This window comes from Chamaea fasciata, unplaced genomic scaffold (genome assembly GCF_029207755.1).
Source record: "Chamaea fasciata isolate MVZ Bird 193981 ecotype frontalis unplaced genomic scaffold, bChaFas1.0.hap1 SCAF_134, whole genome shotgun sequence".
In the NCBI taxonomy this organism is placed as follows: Eukaryota; Metazoa; Chordata; class Aves; order Passeriformes; family Sylviidae; genus Chamaea; species Chamaea fasciata.
The window spans coordinates 1-26,128 of NW_027094219.1; the positions used below are offsets into that span (position 1 = coordinate 1).

Genomic DNA, 26,128 nt, shown 5'->3' on the forward strand with positions numbered 1-26,128 from the left:
GCGGTTTTTGGGGCGCGGCCGCTCCGGGTTCCACTTCCCCCCCTTGGGGACCCCCTGCCCCTTTTGGGGACCCCCCGGGTTTAATTTGGGGTGGGGGCGATTCCTCTGCGTCCCCCCCCGCCCTGAGTGAGAATTTCGGGGGGTGAATTTTTGGGGGGATCTCGAGGGGCGATGATTTTTGGGCGCACATTTTTTTGGGGTGTCCCGATGTGGGATTTTTTGGGGGGCAGTTCTCGGGGGGCGATGATTTCGGGGGGGGATTTTTTGGGGGGGGTCTCGAGGGGCGATGATTTTTGGGCGATGATTTTTTGGGGGATCCCGATGTGGGATTTTTTGGGGGCTCCCGGGGGGGTACGTCTCTCGGGGCGGGGCCGGGGACACCCCCGGAGTGTCCCGGCGCCGCCGCGTTGCGGCCGCGGGCAGAGTCCGGGCAGGACCCGGTGGAACCGGTCCGGGACCCTCCCGGATCCCCGCGGTCCCCGCCGCCCGCGGGACTCTCGCTCCAGCCGGTCCGACCGGTACCGACCGCGGGGCCCCGCCCGCCGCTCCTCCTCCTCCTCCTCCTCCTCCTCCTCCTCATCCCGGGGTTTTTTTCCCACTTTTCCCCCGTTTTTTTCCCTTTTTTTCCCCATTTTTTCCTCATTTTTCCCCCCATTTCCCCCCCATTTTTTCCCGGTTTTTTTCCCCCTTTCCCCCCGTTTTCCCCCTTTTTTTCCCATTTTTCCCCCCATTTTTCCCCCCATTTTCCCCCCTCATTTTCCCCTCATTTCCCCCATTTTTCTTCTGTTTTTTTTGGGTTTTTCCCCCCTTTTTTTTCCCATCTCCCCCATTTTTTGGGGCGGGTTTTCGGGGATTTTGGCGTTTCCTGGGGAGGGGTTACAACCCCCCCGGCCCGGACCCCCCCAAATTCGGGGGCACCCCGTGGGGACAGCGGGCGGGGTGGCACGGGTGACATCGGTGACATCTCATCCGTCCCTCTGCGGTTTGTTTTTTTTTGGGGGGGGGGAAGAAGCCACTAAAAATACCGGGCGGGGGCCGCACGTGGTTTTTCACCCCCAAAAATAGCGGCGGTGGCCTCGGGGCGGGGGGGCGGCGGTGGCATTGCTGCGGGGACACTCCGAGCTGTCCCCTGTGTCACCCGGGGGGGGGCGGGGGGGGACAACCTCGGGAAGAAAAAAAAAAAGGGGGAAAAACTGCGGGAAAAAGCGGCTGGAAAATGGTGGGAAAAGCGAATTTTGGGCGGTTTTTGGGCGCGGGGAAGCGCCCGCGGGGCCGGGGCCGCTCCCAAACGCTGCCGGGGCCTCTCTGAGTCACCCCCCCCCCCGTGTCCCCCCCCGGGTCCCCCCGCCCCGCTCTGAGTCACCAACCAGTTTGGCCGCCACCGAGCGGAGCCTTCCAGAGCCTTCGAGGGCGGATTGTCCCTTGTGGGGACACCCGGGGACGGGGGGGACACCCCGGGGGAGATTGTCCCTTCTGGGGACACCCCGCGGGGGGGGCGGGGACACCCCGGGGGGGATTGTCCCTTCTGGGGACACCCCGGGGGCGGATTGTCCCTTCTGGGGACACCCCGGGGGGGGATTGTCCCTTCTGGGGACACCCCGGGGGGGGATTGTCCCTTCTGGGGACACCCCGGGGGGGGATTGTCCCTTCTGGGGACACCCCGGGGGGGATTGTCCCTTCTGGGGACACCCCGGGGGCGGATTGTCCCTTCTGGGGACACCCCGGGGGGGGATTGTCCCTTCTGGGGACACCCCGGGGGGGGGATTGTCCCTTCTGGGGACACCCCGGGGGGGGATTGTCCCTTCTGGGGACACCCCCGGGGGGGGATTGTCCCTTCTGGGGACACCCCGGGGGGGGATTGTCCCTTCTGGGGACACCCCGGGGGTAATTGTCCCTTCTGGGGACACCCCGGGGGGGGGCGGGGACACCCCGGGGGGGGATTGTCCCCTTCTGGGGACACCCCGGGGGGGGGATTGTCCCTTCTGGGGACACCCCGGGGGGGGGGATTGTCCCTTCTGGGGACACCCCGGGGGGGGGATTGTCCCTTCTGGGGACACCCCGGGGGGGGATTGTCCCTTCTGGGGACACCCCGGGGGGGGGCGGGGACACCCCGAGGTGGCACCGGGCAGTGTCACCCCCCCCCCCCCGCAGTGTCCCCAACCCCCCCAAAAGTGTCACCCGCCCAGCCCGGGGGACACTCGGAGGCTCCGGGGTGTCCCCCCCGGGGTGGTGACACCCCCCCCCCCGTGTCCCCTCCCCCGGTTTATTTTGGGGGGGGGGGGAGGGGTGGAACGGGGAGAGGACCAAACAAACAAACGAACAAAAAACCCGAAATTGTCTAAAAACGGAGAAATTCCCTCAAAACTTCGGGGGCTGCTCTGGGGGTGGGGACAGGGACAGGTGACAGGTGACAGGGGACATTCCCGACCCCCCCCCAGCTCCGGAATTCCCGCAGATCCCAAACCCCCCCCGGGCTCACCCTTTGGGGACACGGGGACATCGGGGGTGTCCCCAAAAAAGTGTCCCCAAAATGTCCCCGAGCCGGGGCGGGGGCGGGGGGGAAGGAGCTTCCCGGGGGTGTCCCGGGGTGTCCCCACAGTGTGCCGGGGTGTCCCGGGGGTGTCCTGGGGGTCTCCCGGGGGTGTCCCGGGTGTCCCCCGGGTGTCCCCGAGGTCCCAGCGTGTCCCCCGTGTCCCCTCCAGGCTGGGAGGTGACCCCGGAGCTCCCGAGAGGTTCCCGAGGATTCCTGGGGCGGATCCGGCCGGGACAGGGACCCCACAAAGGTCAGCGGGGCCAGCCCTGACCCCTGACCCCTGACCCCAAACCTGGTGTCCACCCCCAGCCCTGTGTCCATCCCCCGACCCCAAACCCAGTGTCTGACCCCTCTCCTGACCCCAGCCCCGGTGTCCATCCCAAACCCCATGTCCGGCCCCGTGTCCACCCCCCGGCCCAGAGTCCATCCCCTCCCCTGACCCCTGACCCCACCCCCAGCCCCGTGTCCGGCCACTCTCCTGACCCCAGACCCAGTGTCCACTCCCTGCCCTGACCCCAGCCCCGTGTCCATCCCGGTGTCCATCCCGGTGTCCATCCCCAGTGTCCATCTCCGTGTCCATCCCAGTGTCCATCCCCGTGTCCATCCCTGTGTCCATCCCAGTGTCCATGCCAGTGTCCATCCCGCTGTCCATCCCAGTGTCCATCCTCGTGTCCATCCCCATGTCCATCCCCGTGTCCATCTCCGTGTCCATCCCCGTGTCCATCCCCGTGTCCATCCCCGTGCCCATCCCAGTGTCCATCCCGCTGTCCATCCCCGTGTCCATCCCCGTGTCCATCCCAGTGTCCATCCCAGTGTCCATCCCCGTGTCCATCCCCGTGTCCATCCCCGTGTCCATCCCCGTGCCCATCCCAGTGTCCATCCCGCTGTCCATCCCCGTGTCCATCCCCGTGTCCATCCCCGTGTCCATCCCCGTGTCCATCCCAGTGTCCATCCCCGTGTCCATCCCCGTGTCCATCCCCGTGTCCATCCCCGTGTCCATCCCCGTGTCCATCCCAGTGTCCATCCCAGTGTCCATCCCCGTGTCCATCCCCGTGTCCATCCCCGTGTCCATCCCCGTGCCCATCCCAGTGTCCATCCCGCTGTCCATCCCCGTGTCCATCCCCGTGTCCATCCCCGTGCCCATCCCAGTGTCCATCCCAGTGTCCATCCCCGTGTCCATCCCCGTGTCCATCCCCGTGTCCATCCCAGTGTCCATCCCAGTGTCCATCCCCGTGTCCATCCCCGTGTCCATCCCCGTGCCCATCCCAGTGTCCATCCCAGTGTCCATCCCAGTGTCCATCCCAGTGTCCATCCCCGTGTCCATCCCCGTGTCCATCCCAGTGTCCATCCCGCTGTCCATCCCCGTGTCCATCCCCATGTCCATCCCCGTGCCCATCCCAGTGTCCATCCTCGTGTCCATCCCGCTGTCCATCCCCGTGTCCATCCCCGTGTCCATCCCCGTGCCCATCCCAGTGTCCATCCCAGTGTCCATCCCCGTGTCCATCCCCGTGTCCATCCCCGTGTCCATCCCAGTGTCCATCCCCGTGTCCATCCCCGTGCCCATCCCAGTGTCCATCCTCGTGTCCATCCCGCTGTCCATCCCCGTGTCCATCCCCGTGTCCATCCCAGTGTCCATCCCCGTGTCCATCCCCGTGCCCATCCCAGTGTCCATCCCAGTGTCCATCCCAGTGTCCATCCCAGTGTCCATCCCTGTGTCCATCCCCTGCCCCAGCCGTGTCCACGCCCTGACCTGTGACCCCGGCTGTGTCCACCCCTGTGTCTGTGTCCGTGCCCTGACCCCTGCCCTGGCTGTGTCCATCCTGGTGTCCACCCCGTGTCTGTGTGTCCATCCCCGTGTCCATGTGTCCACCCTGTGTCCACCCTGTGACCCCTGACCTGTGACCCCTGGCCCCCAGATGGCGGAGGAGCCGCCCCGGGAGCTGCTCCTGCCCAACTGGCGCGGCAGCGGCTCCCACGGCATCACCATCGCCCACACCGACGACGGCGTCTTCGTGCGGCGCGTGCAGAGCGGCTCCCCCGCGGCCAGGACGGGCGTGGTGCACGAAGGTGGGCTCGCCTGGGACACCTGGGGGGGTCTGGGGACACCTGGGACACCTGGGGACACCTGGGGGGGTCTGGGGACACCTGGGGACACCTGGGACACCTGGGGGGGTCTGGGGACACCTGGGACACCTGGGGGGGTCTGGGGACACCTGGGACACCTGGGGACACCTGGGACACCTGAGGGGGGTCTGGGGACACCTGGGACACCTGGGAGACCTGGGGGGGTCTGGGGACACCTGGGGACACCTGGGACACCTGGGGGGGGGGGTCGGGGGACACCTGGGGACACCTGGGACACCTGGGGACACCTGGAGACACCTGGGACACCTGGGGGGGGGTCTGGGGACACCTGGGGGGGTCTGGGGTCACCTGGGGTCACCTGGGGGGGTTTGGGGACACCTGCCTCATCTGTGGGCGATGACCCCACAGTCACTGGGGTGGGCACAGGGGGGTCCCTCCCGCTGTTCCCCCCCAACCCTGACCTGTCCCCTGACTGTCCCCGTGTCCCCTGATGTGTCCCCGCCGTGTCCCCATGTCCCTTGACCTGTCCCTCCCCGTGTCCCCATGTCCCCTGCCATGTCCCCTGACTGTCCCCCTGTCCCCCGCCATGTCCCCTGACATGTCCCCGTGTCCCCAGGGGACCAGATCGTCAGCGCCACCGTGTACTTCGAGGGGCTGCCGTCGGGGGAGGCGGCGCAGCTGCTGCAGACCATGGGGCAGCACACGGTGGGGCTGCGGCTGCAGCGCCGCGGGGACCGGTCACCGCTGGCCGGACACGGGCACTGGGCCGCCCCGGCCGGAGTCGGCTGCGGCCAGCAGGAGCCGAGCCCCGGCAGCCCCGAGGTCGTGCTGGTGAGTGCGGGGGCACGGGGGAGGAGGAGGAGGATGGGGATGAAGGTGAGGGAGGAGGAGGAGGAGGATGTGGGGAGGATGAGGATAAGGAGGGGGAGGAAGAGGAGGAGAATGGGGATGAGGATGAAGGTGAGAGGGAAGAGGAGGAGGACATGGGGGGGGGATGATGTGAGGAGGATGAGGATAAGGGGGAGAGGAAGGGGGAGGAAGAGAAGGAGGAAGAGAATGGGGTGAGGATGAAGGTTAAGATGAGGATGATGAAGATGAGGATGGTGGGAAGGATGGGGATGAGATTAGGATGACAATGAGGATGAAGGTGGGGACGAGAATGAGGATGGGGATGAAGGTGAGGATGAGGATGAAGGGGAGGATGGAGACGGGGAGGAAGCTGAGGATGGGGATGAAGGTGAGGATGAGATGAAGATGAGTATGGTAGAGAAGACGAGGATGAGAATGAGGACGGAGATGAAGGCGGGGGGGAAGGTGAGGGTGAAGGGGAGGATGGCGACGGGGAGGAAGGTGAGGCAGGCACGGGGATGAGCACAAGGATGAGGCCGAAGGTGACGATGACGACGGCGGGGAGGAAGCTCACCGTGTCCCCCCCGCAGAGCGGCGACGATGAGGAGTACCAGCGCATCTTCACCACCAAGATCAAGCCGCGGCTGCGCTCCGAGGACGAGGCCGAGGCCACGCAGAGCAGAACCATCACGGTCACCCGCAAGGTCACCGCCTACACCGTGGACGTCACCGGCCGCGACCTGCCCGCCCCGGAGCCCGGGACCGCCCCCGAGGGGCTCCACCTCAGGATGGACCCCCCGAGCCCCCAGATTCCCGCCGGAGAAACCGGAAAACCCCTCCCGGGCTGGAAGGGCTCGGCGCCGCCCCGGGTGGAGGCCAACGGACAGTTCGGGGAGCCGGACGCGAAGGGTCAAGCGTCCGGCGCGGCCCCGTGGCCGCAGGGAGAGGTCACCTGCTCCTCGCCGGGCGTGGACGCGGGGAAGATCAAAATCCCGACCTTAAAAATCCCCAAATTCGGGTTCCAGGCCGGCGGCGAAGCCGCTGCCCCGCAGGTGGGGATGGACGTCGTCACCTGCCCGGGCGGGCCCTCCCTGCCGCCCCAGGTGGACGCGGAGGTCAAAGGTGTCGCCGAGGTCCCCTCCCCTCCTCTGGGCGTCCCCGGCGTGGAGGGCCCGGCCGTGGATGGCACCAAGGGGAAAATCAGGATCCCGCACTTGACCTTCCCCAAATTCGGCGCTCAGGGGGACGTGGGCGTGGCCGTAGAGGCCCCCGGGGGCGTGGCCCTAGAAGGAGAATGGAAAGGCCCCACCTTCAAGAAGGCGGAGACGCCCCAAATTTCGCTGTCGGACGTGAACCTGCACCTGAAGGGCCCCAGGGCGGAAGGACTCGGCCCCAAGGGGCTCCAGGTGGACGCGAAGGGTCCCCAGGTGGGCGTGGCCGGTCCGGGGGGCGGCCTGAAGGGCCTGGAGGTGGACGTTGACCTGAAGGGGCCGAAGGGAGGAGTGGACGTGTCCGTGCCCGGCGTGGGGGGCGAGCTGAGGGGGCCTCAGCTGGACTTGAAAGGGCCCCAAGTCGGCGTGGAGGTGGCCGGAGCGGACGTCAAGGGCCCCAAGGTCAAGACCCCCCAAATCTCCGTGCCTGACGTCGACCTGAGCCTCAAAGGGGCGAAGGGGAATCTGGACGTTTCCGCCCCAGAACTGGAAGGGGAGCTGAGAACCCCCGGGCTGGACGTCGCAGGGCCCAAGGTGGAGCTTGGGAGCCCGGAAATGGAGATCCAGGGCGGGCCCGAGGCCAAGCTCAAGTTCCCCAAGCTGAAAATGCCCAAATTCGGGGTGAAGGGCGAGACCCCCAGTGCCGAGGGGACCCTTCCCAAAGGAGGGGTGGACGTCTCCGGCCCCAAGGTGGACGTGTCTGGCCCCAAGGTGGACGTCAGCGTCCCGAGTGTGGACATCAAGGGCCCCAAAGTGGACATCGAGGCACCCGAAGTGGACGTTCACGGCCCCGAGGGGAAATTCAAGATGCCCAAGTTCAAGATGCCTAAATTTGGGATGAAGGGAGAAGGCCCTGAGGTGGACGTGACCCTCCCCAAGGGAGACCTGGACGTGTCCAGCCCCAAGGTGGACGTCAGTGTCCCGAGCATGGACATCAAAGGTCCCAAGGTGGACGTTGAGGCGCCCAACGTCGACGTTCACAGCCCCGAGGGGAAATTCAAGATGCCCAAGTTCAAGATGCCCAAATTTGGGATGCCCGGGGTGAAGGCAGAAGGCCCCGAGGTGGACGTGACCCTCCCCAAAGGAGACCTGGACGTGTCCGGCCCCAGGGTGGACGTTGAGGCGCCGAGTTTGGGCCTCCAGGGGCCCGAGATCCACCTCAAGGCGCCCAAAATCTCCGCACCAGACGTCGGCCTGACCCTGAACGGCGCCAAGGCCAGCGGCGACCTGGACGTGTCCGTGCCGGGTTTGACGGGCCCCGGGCTGGACGTCAGAGGCCCCAGAGTGGAGGTGGAAGCCCCAGAGCTGGAGCTCCAGGGGCCCGAGGCGAAGCTGAAGTTCCCCAAGATGAAAATGCCGAAATTCGGGGTGAAGGGTGAGACCCCCGGGGCGGAGGTGACGCTGCCCAAGGGCGGGGTGGACGTTGACCTCCCCAGCGTGGCCGTGGAGGTGCCCGGAGTGGACGTCAAAGGCCCCAAGGTGAAGGTTCCCGAGGTGGGCCTCAAAACCCCCCAGATCTCCATGCCCGACATCGACCTCGACCTCAGAGCGCCCAAAGTCAAGGCGGATTTGGACGTTTCCGCCCCAAAACTGGAAGGGGAGCTGAAGACCCCCGGGCTGGACGTCAGAGGCCCCAAAGTGGAGGTGGAAGCCCCAGAGCTGGAGCTCCAGGGGCCCGAGGCGAAGCTGAAGTTCCCCAAGATGAAAATGCCGAAATTCGGGGTGAAGGGCGAGACCCCCGGGGCGGAGGTGACGCTGCCCAAGGGCGGGGTGGACGTTTCCGCCCCCAGGGTGGACGTTGACCTCCCTGGCGTGGACGTGGAGGGGCCGGAGGTCAAAGGGAGAGGCCTCAAGTTCAAAATGCCCGAACTCAACGTCCAGACCCCGAAACTCTCCGTGCCGGACGTGGACCTGGGCTTGAAGGGCCCCAAGGTGAAAGGGGACGCCAGGATCAACGTGAAAGGCCCCAAGGTGGACGTGGAAGGTGCCAAGGTGGACGTGGAAGGTCCCAGGCTGGATGTGGACGTGCCCGAGGTGGATTTGGAAGGTCCCGAAGCGAAGGTGAAAGGCCCCAAGTTCAAGATGCCGAAACTCAACGTGAAATCCCCCAAAATCTCCATGCCGGACGTGGACTTGAACCTGAAAGGACACAAGGTGAAGGGAGAGGTGGACGTGTCCCTGCCCAGGGTGGAAGGTGACATCAAGGGGCCGAAGGTGGACGTGGAGGTGCCGGACGTCCACCTGGAGGGTCCGGAGGCCAAGCTGAAAATGCCCAAGGTGAAATTGCCTCATTTCAACGTGTCCGGCCCCAAGCTGGAGGGTCCAGAGGTGGATGTGGCCCTGCCCAAGGGAGAGGTGGACATCTCCGGGCCAGAGGTGGACATTGAGGGCCCCGAGGTGGACGTCGGAGGAGCGGAAGGGAAGTGGAAAGGTCCCAAATTCCGGATGCCGAAGCTGAACATCAAATCCCCCAAGATCTCCATACCGGACGTGGATTTGAACCTGAAGGGACACAAGGTGAAGGGAGAGGTGGACGTGTCCCTGCCCAAGGTGGAGGGGGACCTGAAAGCTCCAGGAGTGGACATTAAAGGGCCAAAGGTGGATGTGGAGGTGCCTGGCATGGAGCTGGAGTGTCCGGAGGGGAAGGTCAAAGGCCCCAAGTTCAAGATGCCCGAGATGCACATCAAGACGCAGAAGATCTCCATGCCCGATGTGGACATCGACCTCAAAGGCCCCAAGGTCAAGGGCGACGTGAATGTCGCTGTGCCCAAGCTGGAGGGTGACCGGAAGGCCCCAGACCTCGAACTCAAAGGCCCCAAGGTGGACATTGAGGCACCTGATGTCGACATTCATGGCCCTGAGGGAAAATTCAAGATGCCCAAGTTCAAGATGCCCAAATTTGGGATGAAGGGAGAAGGCCCCGAGGTGGACGTGACCCTGCCCAAGGGAGACCTGGACGTGTCCGGCCCCAGGGTGGACATTGAAGGTCCAGAGGTGGACGTGGAGCTGCCAGAGGGGAAAGTGAAGGGTCCCAAGTTCAAGATGCCCGAGATGCACATCAAGGCCCCCAAGATCTCCATGCCTGACGTTGACTTCAACCTCAAAGGCCCCAAGGTCAAGGGTGACATGGACATGTCCCTTCCAAAGCTGGAGGGTGACCTGAAGGGCCCTGAACTGGACATCAAAGGCCCCAAGGTGGACATTGAGGCGCCTGATGTTGATATTCATGGTCCAGAAGGAAAATTCAAGATGCCCAAGTTCAAGATGCCCAAATTTGGGATGAAGGGAGAAGGCCCCGAGGTGGACGTGAACATCCCGACAGGAAACCTGGACGTGTCCGGCCCCAAGGTGGACGTCGAGATGCCGAGTGTGGACATGGAGGGGCCGGAGGGGAAGGTCAAAGGTCCCAAATTCAAGATGCCCGAGATGAACATCAAGGCCCCCAAGATCTCCATGCCCGACATCGACCTCAACCTGAAGGGCCCGAAACTGAAGGGGGACGTTGATGTCTCTGTCCCCAAGCTCGAGGGTGACCTGAAAGCCCCAGAACTGGACATCAAGGGCCCCAAGGTGGACATTGATGTGCCCGACGTCGACATTCACGGCCCTGAGGGAAAATTCAAGATGCCCAAATTCAAGATGCCCAAATTTGGGATGAAGGGAGAAGGTCCCGAGGTGGACGTGACCCTGCCCAAGGGAGACCTGGATGTGTCCGGCCCCAGGGTGGATGTTGAGATGCCAAGTGTGGATATTGAAGGGCCGGAGGGGAAGGTCAAAGGTCCCAAGTTCAAGATGCCCGAGATGCACATCAAGACCCCCAAGATCTCCATGCCCGACTTCGATCTCAACCTGAAGGGCCCCAAGGTCAAGGGCGACGTGGACGTGTCCGTCCCGAAAATCGAGGGAGATTTGAAAGCCCCAGACCTTGACATTAAAGGCCCCAAAGTCGATGTGGGCCTCCCCGACGTGGAGCTGGAAGGTCCTGAGGGGAAGGTCAAAGGTCCCAAGTTCAAGATGCCCGAGATGCATTTTAAGACCCCCAAGATCTCCATGCCCGACATCGACCTGAACCTGAAGGGCCCCAAGGTCAAGGGGGATGTTGATGTCTCTGTCCCTAAACTGGAAGGTGACCTGAAAGCCCCAGAACTGGACATCAAGGGCCCCAAGGTGGACATTGATGTGCCCGACGTCGACATCCACGGCCCTGAGGGAAAGTTCAAGATGCCCAAGTTCAAGATGCCCAAATTTGGGATGAAGGGAGAAGGCCCCGAGGTGGACGTGACCCTGCCCAAGGGAGACCTGGACGTGTCCGGCCCCAGGGTGGATGTTGAGATGCCGGGTGTGGACATTGAGGGGCCGGAGGGGAAGGTCAAAGGTCCCAAGTTCAAGATGCCCGAGATGAACATCAAGGCCCCCAAGATCTCCATGCCTGACCTCGACCTGAACCTGAAGGGCCCCAAGGTCAAGGGGGGCGTTGATGTCTCCGTCCCCAAGGTGGAAGGTGACCTCAAAGGTCCGGACGTGAACATTAAAGGTCCGAAGGTGGATGTGGACGTTCCTGAGGTGGACGTGGAAGGGAAGTGGAAGGGACCAAAGGTCAAGATGCCCGAGGTGAACATCAAGGCGCCGAAATTTTCTCTGCCTGACATCGACCTGAACCTGAAAGGTCCCAAGCTGAAGGGAGAGGTGGGCGTGGCTGCCCCGAAAATAGAAGGTGATGTGAAAGTGCCTGACGTGGAGCTGAAAGGACCCAGAGTGGCCGTGGATGTCCCTGACGTGGAGCTGGAGTGTCCCGAGGGGAAGATCAAAGGCCCAAAGTTCAAGATGCCCGAGATGCACATCAAGGCCCCCAAGATCTCCATGCCCGACTTCGATCTCAACCTGAAGGGCCCCAAGGCCAAGGGAGACGTGGATGTGTCCGTCCCGAAAATCGAGGGAGATCTGAAAGCCCCAGACCTCGACATCAAAGGCCCCAAAGTCAACGTGGACCTCCCTGATGTGGAGCTGGAGTGTCCTGAGGGGAAACTGAAGGGCCCCAAGTTCAAGATGCCCGAGATGCACATCAAGGCCCCCAAGATCTCCATGCCCGACATCGACCTGAACCTGAAGGGCCCAAAACTGAAGGGGGACGTGGGTATTTCCGCCCCCAAGCTGGAGGGTGACCTGAAAGGCCCCGAAATCGACATCAAAGGCCCCAAGGTGGACATCGAAGCTCCTGACGTGGACATTGATCTGCCGGAGGGGAAACTGAAGGGCCCTAAGTTCAAGATGCCCGAGATGCACATCAAGGCCCCCAAGATCTCCATGCCCGATGTCGACTTCAACCTCAAAGGCCCCAAGGTCAAGGGAGACGTGGACGTGTCCCTGCCCAAGCTCGAAGGAGACCTGAAAGGGCCCAGGGTGGATGTGGATGTCCCCGACGTGGAGCTGGAGTGTCCCGAGGGGAAGATCAAAGGCCCCAAGTTCAAGATGCCCGAGATGCACATCAAGGCCCCCAAGATCTCCATGCCCGACCTCGACTTCAACCTCAAAGGCCCCAAGGTCAAGGGTGACATCGATGTCTCTGTCCCCAAGCTGGAAGGTGACCTGAAGGGCCCTGAACTGGACATCAAGGGCCCCAAAGTCAATGTGGACCTCCCTGACGTGGAGCTGGAGTGTCCTGAGGGGAAAGTGAAGGGCCCCAAGTTCAAGATGCCCGAGATGAACATCAAGACCCCCAAGATCTCCATGCCCGACATCGACCTGAACCTGAAGGGCCTGAAACTGAAGGGGGACGTCGATGTCTCTGTGTCCAAGCTCGAGGGTGACCTGAAAGCCCCAGACCTCGACATCAAAGGCCCCAAAGTCGATGTGGACCTTCCCAACGTGGAGCTGGAAGGGCCCGAGGGGAAGATCAAAGGCCCCAAGTTCAAGATGCCCGAGATGCACATCAAGGCCCCCAAGTTCTCCATGCCTGACGTGGACTTCGGCCTGAAGGGCCCCAAGGTCAAGGGTGACGTGGACGTGTCCCTTCCAAAGCTGGAGGGTGACCTGAAGGGCCCTGAACTGGACATCAAGGGCCCCAAGGTGGACATTGATGTGCCCGACGTCGACATCCACGGTCCAGAGGGAAAATTCAAGATGCCCAAGTTCAAGATGCCCAAATTTGGGATGAAGGGAGAAGGCCCCGAGGTGGACGTGACCCTACCCAAGGGAGACCTGGATGTGTCCGGCCCCAGGGTGGACATTGAAGGTCCAGAGGTGGACGTGGAGCTGCCAGAGGGGAAAGTGAAGGGTCCCAAGTTCAAGATGCCCGAGATGCATTTTAAGACCCCCAAGATCTCCATGCCCGACATCGACCTGAACCTGAAGGGCCCCAAGGTCAAGGGGGACGTTGATGTCTCTGTCCCTAAACTGGAAGGTGACCTGAAAGGTCCCGAAATTGACATCAAAGGCCCCAAAGTGGACGTGGATCTCCCCAACGTGGAGCTGGAAGGGCCGGAGGGGAAGATCAAAGGCCCCAAGTTCAAGATGCCCGAGATGCACATCAAGGCCCCCAAGATCTCCATGCCTGACGTTGACTTCGGCCTGAAGGGCCCCAAGGTCAAGGGTGACATGGACGTGTCAGTTCCAAAGCTGGAGGGTGACCTGAAGGGTCCTGAACTGGACATCAAAGGCCCCAAGGTGGACATTGAAGCACCTGATGTTGATATTCATGGTCCAGAAGGGAAAATAAAGTTCCCCAAGTTCAAGATGCCCAAGTTTGGGATGCCCGGGGTGAAGGCAGAAGGTCCAGAGGTGGACGTGAACATCCCGACAGGAAACTTGGACGTGTCTGGCCCCAAGGTGGACATTGAAGGTCCAGAGGTGGATGTGGAGCTGCCAGAGGGGAAGGTCAAAGGCCCCAAGTTCAAGATGCCCGAGATGCACATCAAGGCCCCCAAGATCTCCATGCCCGACGTCGACTTCAACCTCAAAGGCCCAAAGCTGAAGGGGGACATCGATGTCTCTGTCCCCAAGCTTGAGGGTGACCTGAAAGCCCCAGACCTTGGCATCAAAGGCCCCAAAGTCGATGTGGACCTCCCCAATGTGGAGCTGGAAGGGCCGGAGGGGAAGGTCAAAGGTCCCAAGTTCAAGATGCCCGAGATGCATTTTAAGACCCCCAAGATCTCCATGCCCGACATCGACCTGCACCTCAAAGGCCCCAAGGTCAAGGGAGATGTCGATGTTTCCCTTCCCAAGGTGGAAGGTGACCTCAAGGGTCCTGAACTGGACATAAAAGGCCCCAAAGTGGACATGGACCTCCCCAACGTGGAGCTGGAAGGGCCCGAGGGGAAGGTCAAAGGTCCCAAGTTCAAGATGCCCGAGATGCACATCAAGGCCCCCAAGTTCTCCATGCCCGACGTTGACTTCGGCCTGAAGGGCCCAAAACTGAAAGGGGACGTCGATGTCTCTGTCCCCAAGCTGGAGGGTGACCTGAAGGGCCCTGACATCGACATCAAAGGCCCCAAGGTGGACATCGAGGCTCCCAACGTCGATATTCACGGCCCAGAAGGGAAAATAAAGTTCCCCAAGTTCAAGATGCCGAAATTTGGGATGAAAGGAGAAGGCCCCGAGGTGGACGTGAACCTGCCAACAGGAAACGTGGACGTGTCCGGCCCCAAGGTGGACATTGAAGGTCCAGAGGTGGACATTGAGGGGCCGGAGGGGAAGATCAAAGGCCCCAAGTTCAAGATGCCCGAGATGAACATCAAGGCCCCCAAGATCTCCATGCCCGATGTCGACTTCAACCTCAAAGGGCCCAAACTGAAGGGGGACGTTGATGTTTCCCTTCCAAAGCTCGAGGGTGACCTGAAAGCCCCAGACCTCGACATCAAAGGCCCCAAAGTGGACGTGGACCTCCCCGACGTGGAGCTGGAAGGGCCCGAGGGGAAGATCAAAGGCCCCAAGTTCAAGATGCCCGAGATGCACATCAAGGCCCCCAAGATCTCCATGCCCGATGTCGACTTCAACCTCAAAGGCCCCAAGGTCAAGGGCGACATCGATGTCTCTGTCCCCAAGCTGGAGGGTGACCTGAAGGGTCCTGAACTGGACATCAAGGGCCCCAAGGTGGACATCGAGGCGCCCGACATGGACATTCATGGCCCGGAAGGGAAAATCAAAATGCCCAAATTCAAGATGCCCAAATTCGGCTTTTCCGGGCCCAAGGTGGAAGGCCCCGAGGTGGACGTGACCCTGCCCGAGGCCGAGGTCAGCGTTTCGGGTCCCAAGGTCGACGTTTCTGTCCCCGACCTGGACCTGGAAGGGCCTGAAGGGAATATCAAAGGCCCCAAGTTCAAGAAGCCGGAGCTGCAGTTCAACGTCCCCAAGATCTCCATGCCCGACATCGACCTCAACCTGAAGGGCCCCAAACTCAAGGGGGACCTCGACGCTTCTCTTCCCAAGGTCGAGGGCGACCTGAAGGGCCCCAAACTGGACGTCAAAGGGCCGGAGGTCGAGCTGGAGGGGCCGAAGGTCGACCTCGAAGGAAAAGCGAAAAAATCCCGGTTCAAACTCCCCAAGTTCGGCTTTTCCGGCCCGAAAGTTCAAAGTCCCGAGGTGGATGTGAAGGTGAAAAAGCCCGAGGTGGAGCTGTCCGGCCCGAAAGTCGAGCTCCAGACTCCGGATCTGGACGTCCAGGGGAAGTCCAAGGGCTCCAAATTCAAAATGCCTTTCCTGAACATTTCCTCACCCAAGGTGTCGATGCCGGACGTGGAGCTGAACCTGAAGGGGCACAAGGTGAAAGGGGAGTTCGAGCTGTCCACCCCCAAGCTGGAAGGGGAGCTGAAGGGCCCTGAGGTGGACATCAAGGGCCCCAAGGTCAACATCGAGGCCCCCGACGTGGACGTTCACGGCCCCGAGGGGAAGATCAAAATGCCCAAGTTCAAGATGCCCAAATTTGGGATGAAGGGAGAAGGCCCCGAGGTGGACGTGACTCTCCCGACAGGAGAACTGGACGTGTCTGACCCCAAGGTGGACATTGAAGGTCCAGAGCTGGACATTGAGGGGCCGGAGGGGAAGGTCAAAGGCCCCAAGTTCAAGATGCCCGAGATGCACATCAAGGCCCCCAAGATCTCCATGCCCGACATCGACCTCAACCTGAAGGGCCCCAAAGTGAAGGGGGACATGGACGTGGACCTGAAGGGACCCAAGGTGGACGTGGAAGTTCCCGACATCGACGTCGAAGGCCCCAAAGGGAAGATCAAAGGCCCCAAATTCAAAATGCCCGAGATGAACATTAAGGCTCCCAACCTCTCCATGCCAGACCTGGACCTCAACCTGAAAGGCCCCAAGGTCAAGGGTGGGGTGGACGTCGATCTGTCCGCACCAAAACTCGAAGGGGGCCTGAGCTTGCCGGACGTCGACATCAAAGGGCCCAAGGTGGACATTGAAGGTCCGGAGCTGGAAATTGAGGGGCCGGAGGGGAAGGTCAAAGGCCCCAAGTTCAAGATGCCCGAGATGCACATCAAGGCCCCCAAGATCTCCATGCCTGACCTTGACTTCAACCTCAAAGGCCCCAAGGTCAAGGGCGACATCGATGTCTCCGTCCCCAAGCTGGAGGGTGACCTGAAGGGCCCCGAAATCGACCTCAAAGGCCCCAAGGTGGACATCGAGGCACCTGATGTCGACATCCACGGTCCAGAGGGAAAATTCAAGATGCCCAAGTTCAAGATGCCCAAATTTGGGATGAAGGGAGAAGGCCCCGAGGTGGACGTGACCCTACCCAAGGGAGACCTGGACGTGTCCGGCCCCAGGGTGGACATTGAAGGTCCAGAGGTGGACGTGGAGCTGCCAGAGGGGAAAGTGAAGGGTCCCAAGTTCAAGATGCCCGAGATGCATTTTAAGACCCCCAAGATCTCCATGCCCGACATCGACCTGAACCTGAAGGGCCCCAAGGTCAAGGGGGACGTTGATGTCTCTGTCCCTAAACTGGAAGGTGACCTGAAAACCCCAGACCTCGACATCAAAGGCCCCAAAATTGATGTGGACCTCCCCGACGTGGAGCTGGAAGGGCCCGAAGGGAAGATCAAAGGCCCCAAGTTCAAGATGCCCGAGATGAACATCAAGGCCCCCAAGATCTCCATGCCTGACTTTGACCTGAACCTGAAGAGCCCAAAACTGAAGGGGGACGTGGACGTGTCCCTGCCGAGCGTGGAAGGAGACCTGAAAGGGCCCAAGGTGGATGTGAAGGGCCCCGAATTCGATATGTCTGCCCCAGATGTTCAAATAGAGGGCCCTGAAGGGAAGGTCAAAGGTCCCAAATTTAAGATGCCCGAGATGCACATCAAGACCCCCAAGATCTCCATGCCCGACTTCGATCTCAACCTGAAGGGCCCAAAGGTCAAGGGTGACGTGGACGTGTCCCTTCCAAAGCTGGAGGGTGACCTGAAAGCCCCAGAACTGGACATCAAGGGCCCCAAGGTGGACATTGATGTGCCCGACGTCGACATCCACGGCCCTGAGGGAAAGTTCAAGATGCCCAAGTTCAAGATGCCCAAATTTGGGATGAAGGGAGAAGGCCCCGATGTGGACATGACCCTGCCCAAGGGAGACCTGGACGTGTCCGGCCCCAAGGTGGATGTTGAGATGCCGAGTGTGGACATTGAGGGGCCGGAGGGGAAGGTCAAAGGTCCCAAGTTCAAGATGCCCGAGATGCATTTTAAGACCCCCAAGATCTCCATGCCCGACATCGACCTGAACCTGAAGGGCCCCAAGGTCAAGGGGGGCGTTGATGTCTCTGTCCCCAAGGTGGAAGGTGACCTCAAGGGTCCTGAAATCGACATCAAAGGCCCGAAAGTCGATGTGGACCTTCCCAATGTGGAACTGGAAGGGCCCGAGGGGAAGATCAAAGGCCCCAAGTTCAAGATGCCCGAGATGCACATCAAGGCCCCCAAGATCTCCATGCCTGATGTTGACTTTGGCCTGAAGGGCCCCAACGTCAAGGGTGACATCGATGTCTCTGTCCCTAAGCTTGAAGGGGACCTGAAGGGTCCTGAACTGGACATTAAAGGCCCCAAAGTCGATGTGGACATTGATGTGCCCGATGTCGACATTCACGGCCCAGAGGGAAAGTTCAAGATGCCCAAGTTCAAGATGCCCAAATTTGGGATGAAGGGAGAAGGCCCCGAGGTGGACGTAAACATCCCGACAGGAAACCTGGACGTGTCTGGCCCCAGGGTGGACATTGAAGGTCCAGAGGTGGACGTGGAGCTGCCAGAGGGGAAGGTCAAAGGCCCCAAGTTCAAGATGCCCGAGATGCACATCAAGGCCCCCAAGATCTCCATGCCTGACCTCGACCTGAACCTGAAGGGCCCCAAGGTCAAGGGCGATGTGGACATGTCCCTGCCTGCTGTAGAAGGGGAGCTGAAGGGCCCCGAGCTCAACGTCACCGGCCCTGACGTCGCCATCGACAGCCCCGAGGGGAAATTCAAACTGCCCAAGTTCAAGATGCCCAAATTCTCCATGCCCGGGTTCCGAGGGGACGGGGTGGACGTGGACCTGGCCGCCCCCAAGGGCGACCTGGCTGTATCGGGCCCCAGTGTGGACCTGGAGGCTCCCGAGCTCAGCGTGGACGGGAAGGTCAAAGGCCCCAAATTTTCCATGCCCGAGATGAACATCAAGGCCCCCAAGATCTCCATGCCCGATGTCGACTTCAACCTCAAAGGGCCCAAACTGAAGGGGGACGTTGATGTTTCCCTTCCAAAGCTCGAGGGTGACCTGAAAGCCCCAGACCTCGACATCAAAGGCCCCAAAGTGGACGTGGACCTTCCCGACGTGGAGCTGGAAGGGCCCGAAGGGAAGATCAAAGGCCCCAAGTTCAAGATGCCCGAGATGCACATCAAGGCCCCCAAGATCTCCATGCCTGATGTCGACTTCAACCTCAAAGGCCCCAAGGTCAAGGGTGACGTGGACGTGTCCCTTCCAAAGCTGGAGGGTGACCTGAAGGGCCCTGAACTGGACATCAAGGGCCCCAAGGTGGACATTGATGTGCCCGACGTCGACATTCACGGCCCTGAGGGAAAGTTCAAGATGCCCAAGTTCAAGATGCCCAAATTTGGGATGAAGGGAGAAGGCCCCGAGGTGGACGTGACCCTGCCCAAGGGAGACCTGGACGTGTCCGGCCCCAGGGTGGACGTTGAGGTGCCGAGTGTGGATATTGAAGGGCCGGAGGGGAAGGTCAAAGGTCCCAAGTTCAAGATGCCCGAAATGAACATCAAGGCCCCCAAGATCTCCATGCCCGACCTCGACTTCAACCTCAAGGGCCCCAAAATCAAGGGTGGCATCGATGTCTCCGTCCCCAGGCTGGAAGGTGACCTGCAGTGCCCAGACGTCGACCTCAAGGGCCCCAAAGTGGACATTCAGGCCCCGGATGTGACCCTGGAAGGGCCCAAGGTGAAGATGCCCGAGATTCACGTCAAGACACCCCAGATCTCCATGCCCGACATCGACCTGAACCTGAAAGGCCCCAAGGTCAAAGGTGACGCCGACCTGCATGGCCCCAAGCTCGAGGGCGGCCTGAAGGGCCCCGAGGTCGATCTCAAAGGCCCGAAAGTCGACATCAAAGGCCCCAAGGTCGACCTTGAGGGCCCGGCGATCGACGTCGACGGCCTGGAGGGGAAAGTGAAGCTGCCCAAGATGAAAATGCCCAAATTCGGCTTCAAAGGGGAAGGCCCCGAGGTGGACGTGAACCTGCCCAAGGCCGAGGTGGATCTGTCTGGCCCCAAGGTGGACCTCAGCCTGCCCGAGGTGAGCGTTGAAGGTCCCGAGGGCAAAGTGAAAGGCCCCAAGCTGAAAATGCCCGAAATGCACGTGAACGTCCCCAAAATCTCCATGCCCGAGATCGACTTGAACTTGAAAGGCCACAAAACCAAGGGCGGCTTTGACCTCTCCACCCCGAAGGTCGAGGGTCACCTGAAAGGGCCTGAGGTCAACCTCAAGGGCCCAGAATTCGGGGTCAAAGGCCCCGAGGTTGACGTCGAATGCCCCGACCTGAGCGTGGAGGGCCCGGAGGTCAAAGTTCCCAAGTTTAAAAAGTCCAAATTTGGGTTCGGGATGAAGATCCCCAAGGCCGAGGTGGAGCTCCCCGAGGCGGAGCTGAACGTGGACTCACCTGAGGCCCACCTGTCCGCGAAGGGCAAGAAGAGCAAGTTCAAAATGCCCAAAATCCACATGAGCGGCCCCAAGGTGAAGGGGAAAAAGGGAGCGTTCGAGGTCAGCGCGGCCGGGGCCGAGCTGGACCCGGAGCTCAACGTCACCGGCCCCGACGTCGCCGCCAGGGGCGACGCCGCCGTCAAGTCCCCCAAGGGCAGGAAAAACGTGTTCGGGAAAATCTCCTTCCCTGACGTTGAGTTCGACCTCAAGTCCCACCGGTCCCGTGGCGAGGCCTCGGCTGGACTCCCAAAAGCCGAGGGCGACCTGGAGGTCAAGGGCGACCTGGAAGGCCCCGAGGTGAACCTGAAAAGCCCCAAGTTCAAACTGCCCGGGGTCCAGGTGGGCGCCGGCGAGGTGAAAGTCGGGGGGGACCTGAAGGGCCCCGACGTCAGCGTGAAAGGACCAAAAGTGAAGGGCGAGGTCGGAGCTCAACTGGAAGGCCCCGAGGTGAAACTGGGGTGGCCCCAGGGGGGGAAAATGGGTTTGGGGCTGGAAATGCCCGACGTGGACGCGAAGCTCCGAGGGCCCCAGATCTCCGGAGCCGAGCTGGAGGGGAACCTGAAAGGACCAAAATTAAAGGGAGATTTGGACATTTCGGGCTCCCTGGAAGGGCCCAACGTCAGCCTGGACGCGCCCGGCCTCGGGGGGAAGGTGAAGCTGCCCACAGTGAACCCCCTGACGCTGGAGGTCCAGGGGGGCGTCCCCTGCTCCGTCCAATCCCCGGGGGCCACCCTGGACCTCCAGGGGCCCTCGCTGGACGTCTCCGGCCCGGATCTGGATGTCAACCTGAAAGGACCAAAGTTGAAAGGGGACGTCAAATCCCCCCAGGGGTCGGCGGGAGACGCTGGCTTCGAGATTTTGGGGGGGCACCATCAAACTGCCGTGCCTGAAGCTGCCCCAGTTCGGCGTCTCCGGCCCCGGCGTGGATGGGGGGGACGCGGGGGTCGCTCTGGAGGGCCCCCAGGTCAAGGTGGGGCTGGAAGGTCCCGAGGTGGGGCTGAAAGGGTCGAAATTCTCTGTGCCGGATGTTGACCTGAGGCTGAAAGGACCAAAGGTGGAGGCGGCCGGTGACATCAAGGGGTCAAAGGTCGGCGTGGAAGCCCCTCAGGGAGGGGTGGGCGTCCACCTGGAGGCTCCGGCCGTGGGTGTGTCCGGCCCGGGGCTGAACGTCAACGTGAAGGGGCCGAAGGTCAAGGGCGCGGCCGAGGTGACGCCGCCGTCGCTCGGCGCCGCTTCCGGACCCTTCCACGCCTCCGTCCCCAAGGCGGGCGCCGAGGGCGGCCAGGTGCGAGTGTCCTTCCCCAAGCTGAGGATGCCCAAATTCGCCTTCTCCGAGCCCGAGGCCAAAGGCCGCGAGGTCGGGGTGGACGTCGACTTCCCCGAGGCGGCCGAGGCCGAGCCGGACGAGGCCGAGGCGCGGCTGAAGAAATCCAAGCTCAAGATGCCCAAATTCAACTTCTCCAAGCAGAAAGGGCGGGGCGGCGGCGTCACCGCCCCGGGGTCCCCCGAGGCGTCGGTGTCCGGCTCCAGGGGCGACCTGAAGAGCTCCAAGGCGAGCCTGGGCTCGGCCGAGGGCGAGCCGGAGGCCAAGGCCAAGTTCTCGCTGTTCCGGGGCAGGAAGGCGCGGCCGCGCTCGTCGTCCTTCAGCGACGACCACTCGGCCGGGCCGGACGCGGCGTCGCGGCAGCCCAGGAGCAAATTCGGGACCTTCGGGGGCCTGGGCTCCAGGGCCAAGGGCTGCTACGAGGTGACCCCCGGGGGTGAGGAGGATGAGGATGATTCTGGGGCGTCCCCCCAGTCCCGCCTGGGCTCCTCCTCTTCCTGTGAGGGCGTGGCCGGGGGCGTGGCCGGGCGCAAGGAGTGACCGCGGGCGGGGGGAGGGGTTGTACATAGGCCGGGACCCCCCGCGTGTACAGAGAGGGGGGGAGGGGCTGGGGGTCCCCCCTCCCCCACGGATTTTGGGGTCCTCCCCTCCCCCCTCCCCCGCTGAGAGCTTCATTTCTTCCCTCCCAGTTTATCCTTTTTTTTTCCCTTTTTTTTTTTTTTTTTTTATTTTTTTGATATTTTTATTGGGGTCTATTTTGTTCCCTCCCCGATTTTTTTTTCCTCCCTCTTTTCCCAGCCCCAGAAAAAAAAATATTTTCAGTGTTTGGGTCGTGGAAATGGAATTTTTTTGGTCTTTTTTTTTTTTTTTTGAACCTTTTATTTTTACTTTATTTTTACTTCTTTTTTTTTTTTTTTTTTTTGCGGGGCTGAAGGTTCTGTCGGGTCTCCGGATTTAATCAAAACTTTGGGGGTTTTTTTTTTGGTTTTTTTTTTTGGTTTGTGAATGAAATGAAGCCAAAACCGTGGATTTTTTTTTTTTAATTAAAAAAAATCCAAAACTGTGAATTTAGGGAAAAAAAAAACCTAACCAAAGCCATGGATATATATTCAATAAATTAACCAAAGCCATGGATGTATTAAATTAATTAACAAATACCGTGGATATATTAAACAAATTAACCACAACCATTGCTATATTAAAAAATAAAGCAAAAACGTGGAGTTACTAAAAAAGGAAACCATATAAAATGGAATTACTAAAAAAAACCCCACCAAAGTAAAAATATGGTTCAATTTTAGAAAAAGAGATTTATTTAAGAAATTAATATAAAAATAAATTTTAAAAAGTAGTTAACAGAGACAAAATAGGATCTGTTAAGAAAATAAACCAAAGAAAAGGGGATCTATTAAAAAATAAATGGATTTATACAAAGAAATAAACAAAAAAATATATTTATTGAGCAGGATAAACCAAAAAAAAAAAAGTATTATGAAACGAAATAAACCAAACCCGTGAATTTATTTAAAAAACGAAACCAAACCCGCGGATTTGTTATTGAAAACAAACCGAAAACCACGAGTGTGACCTCTGAAAGTGAGAAGTGTCCCCAGAGCTCGGAGGATTTAATCCGTGCCACAAGACCCGGGGATCGAATGACTCCGGGGAGGACGGAGCGAGCCCGGAGCCGCTCCCGAGCTTTTCCTTGCAGCTTTTCCTTTCTTTCTTTTTTTTTTTTTTCTTTTTTTTTTGGGGGGGGGGGCTGTTTTATGGCTGTTTTTTTGTTGTTGTTGTTGTATTTGTTACATTCTTTGTATTATAATTTGATAAAAGCTCCGATTTCCTGCCTCGTTTAGCCCCAAAAAATTAAAAAGGTGCATCGGGCGTCCGGGATAAAGTTATGTTTATAAAGGAAATTTTTCGGGGGAGGTTTAAAGAAATTAATTTTTTTTTTAAGAAAAAACCCCCAGGAAATATAAACCTGTTCCCCTTTTGCAGCACTTTAACGGCGAATTAACGGGAGAAAAAAAAAAAGGGTGGAAAAAACGCAAATAAAACAAAAAAAAAAAGTTTATTAACCGCGAGTTTTGTGTGTTTGGGGTTGTTTATCGAGCTCGGGTTTGGGGGTTTTAATGCTCCAATCGGATCCTCCCTCTGGATTCGGGGGTCACACCCTCCTGCCCCTCCCCCCAGCTCAGATTTCAGTCCCCTCCACCCCTCCCCCCGGTTTGGGGTCCGGGTGCTCTGATCCTCCCGCCCGCCAGGGGGCGCTGCTGCGGGAGCGGCCACACAGGAAGCCCCGATGGGAGGACCGGAAGTCGGCCATGTTTGTCCTGAGGGTCTCTGCCTCATGTACTGGGCGTTACCGGTCTGCCCCGCCCACCCCATGACATCACCCGCACAGAGGCATCATGGGTAGGCGGCCATCTATACTGCGGGCACTGAGGGACGGTCACTGCCCCTCGTCCGGGGGGCGGCCCGGTGTCCACGGAGGGTCCCCAGATGTCCCAGGTGTGTCCCCAGGTGTCCAAGGAGGTCCCCAGATGTCCCAGGTGTGTCCCCAGGTGTCCATGGAGAGTCCCCAGATGTCCCAGGTGTCCATTTGAGGGTCTCAGCTGTCCCAGGTGTGTCCCAGCAGTTCCATCTGTCCCCAGGTGTGGCCCCAGGTGTGTCTCAGCACCACCGGAGTGACCCAGGATAGCGCAGTTTCAGCTCCCGGCGGAAGGCCCGGAACAGGCCGCGGTTCAGGCCCAGCTGTCCCAGCTGTGTCCCAGCTGTCCCCAGGTGTCCCAAGTGTGTCTCAGGTGTGTCCCAGCTGTTCCAGGTGTGTCCCAGCTGTCCCAGCTGTGTCCCAGGTGTGTCTCAGCACCGCCGGGGTGACCCGGGGTATCTGTCCCTCAGCTCCCGGCGGAAGGCCCGGAACAGGCCGCGGTTCAGGCCCAGCTCGGCCTCGCGGGCCCCGTGGAACCCCCCGGGCTCCTTGAAGCCGCGGTGGGTGACGAAGGCGCCGTCCAGCACCGCGAACCGGAACCCGGCCACGTGCAGCTCGCAGGCCTGGGGGGGACATGGGGGGTCACAAAGGGACCCCCAGAGCACCCACAGACCCCACAGAGCAACCCCAGAGCAGCCCCAGGGCCCACAGAACCCCTGACCACCATCTCCAGCCCCCACGGCCACCCCACGGTCACCAGGACCACCCCAAGACCACCCCAAGACCACAATGACCACCCCAGGAGCCCCCCAAGACCCCCCGCCCCGCGCTGACCTGGCTGATGCGGTTGAAGCCGTACTGGAGGAACCTCTCGTCGAAGGGGGGCACCCCCCGGGCGGGGGCCACGAAGAAGGGCTCCCAGGGGTCCCTCCAGGGCGCCTCGTAGGCCACGCGCAGCCGGGGGGGCGGCGGGAGCCCCCCCCAGCGCCCGAAGTCCGTGGGGGCCTGGCAGCGGGGGCACAGCGCCCCATAGAAGGGCCGGGCGTCCCCCCGGCCCCACAGCGCCAGCAGCTCGGCCTTGGAGCGCGGCAGGGACAGCCCCGAGCGCACCTCGAACGCCGGGAGGACAAACAGGACCCGGGACCAGGGCGGGTCGGAGGGGGCGGGCCAGGTATGGGGGTCACCCGGGGCATGGGGGTCACTCAGGGTGTTGGGGTCACTCCTGACACTGGGGTCACTCAGGGCATGGGGGTCAGTCTGGACTTTGGGGTCACTCAGGGGGTTGGGGTCACCTGGGTCTTGGGGACCTTTGGGGTTCTTTGGGACACTGGGGACACCGAGGTCCCCCAAACCCTCGGGGACCCTCAAACCTTTGGGGCCCCCCAGACCCTCGGGGAACCCGGGGTCACTCCCAGCATTGGGGCCCCCCCAACCTTCCGGGGCCCCCCGAGGTGTTGGTGACCCCGGGGCCACCACCAGGACCCCCCAGACTTTTGGGGTCCCCCAAATCCCCCTGAGCCCCCGCAGCTTTTGGGTCCCCCAGCTCCCCCTCAGCCCCCCAGTTTTCGGGGTGCGGTCCCCCCCAGTTTTGGGGCTCCATCCCCCCCTGTTCCCCCTGGTTTTTGGGCACAATCCCCCCCCGCCCCCCCCAGTTTTTGGGGTGCAGCCCCCCGTCCCGCAGCAGCCGCAGGAACCCCCGGCGCAGCCCCGGGCTGGGCACCACGTCCGCGTCCACCATGAGCACGAAGCGCTCCCCGAATTCGGGCGGGGGTCCCCCCCCGGCCCCCGGCCCCCCGCCGGCCGCCCCCTCCCAGGCCACGTTCCGCAGCAGATTCCCGGGGTACGGCACCCCCAAAGTGTAACTGGGGGGGTCGGCGGCCTCCAGCCTGCCCAGGGCCCCCCGACACCCCCCGGCTTTTTGGGGGGCTCCCCTCGGCTCGGGGATTTTGGGGGGGGGGTCCCGCCGCCCCCAGCACCACGTGCAGCCTCAGGCGGGCCCGCAGAGCCCGGCAGGGCCCCCCCAAAACCTCCAGCAGCTCCCGCAGCCCCTCCCGGGGCTCCCCGAACACCGCCAGGGACACGGGGCCCCCCCCAGGGCCCCCCCAGCGCCGCCGCCGCCCGCCCGGGGCTGCCGTGGGTGGCCAGCACCAGCTCGGGCCGGGGGGCGCGGGCCCAGCCCGGGGGCGGCCCCAGAACGTCCCGGTACACCCGGAACGAGCCCGAGGCGTCCAGGACCCCTCGGGGGGCTCGGCCCCCTCGCGGCGGGGGGCGCGGGCCCGGGCCGGGGGGCGGCAGGGCCCGCAGGTAAAGGGTCTGCAGCAGAGCCAGCCCCCCCAAAATCCAGGTGCAGCCCCCCAGAATCCGGCCCCGGAGCATGGCACGGGGTGGGGGGCACCGGGAGGGGGGACTGGGGGATACTGGGGGATACTGGGAGGGAACTGGTGGGTACTGGGGACACTGGGAGGGGTCTGGGGGCACTGGGAGAGGGGACTGGGGGGGTGCTGGGAGCTACTGGGGGTCACTGG

At 61.6% G+C, this 26,128-nt stretch overlaps 2 protein-coding genes across 2 annotated transcripts; one reads left to right on the forward strand and one right to left on the reverse strand.

Annotated features, from left to right (window-relative positions):
• Window positions 1–2,030: 2,030 nt before the first annotated feature.
• On the forward strand, window positions 2,031–23,256 carry LOC136304619 (neuroblast differentiation-associated protein AHNAK-like). The gene is given in 5 exon segments (XM_066208108.1): window positions 2,031–2,783; window positions 4,450–4,600; window positions 5,235–5,449; window positions 6,058–20,709; window positions 20,711–23,256. Coding segments are annotated over 4 exon segments (16,020 nt in total). The 5' UTR covers window positions 2,031–2,783; the 3' UTR covers window positions 21,713–23,256.
• Window positions 22,928–25,979, reverse strand: B4GAT1 (beta-1,4-glucuronyltransferase 1). The gene is made up of 4 exons (XM_066208127.1): window positions 25,673–25,979; window positions 25,268–25,589; window positions 24,438–25,218; window positions 22,928–24,226 (listed from the first exon to the last, which is right to left on the reverse strand). Exons 1-4 carry the CDS (start codon window positions 25,977–25,979, stop codon window positions 24,035–24,037), a joined length of 1,602 nt encoding a protein of 533 aa, XP_066064224.1. The 3' UTR covers window positions 22,928–24,034.
• Between the last annotated feature and the right edge of the window lie 149 nt (window positions 25,980–26,128).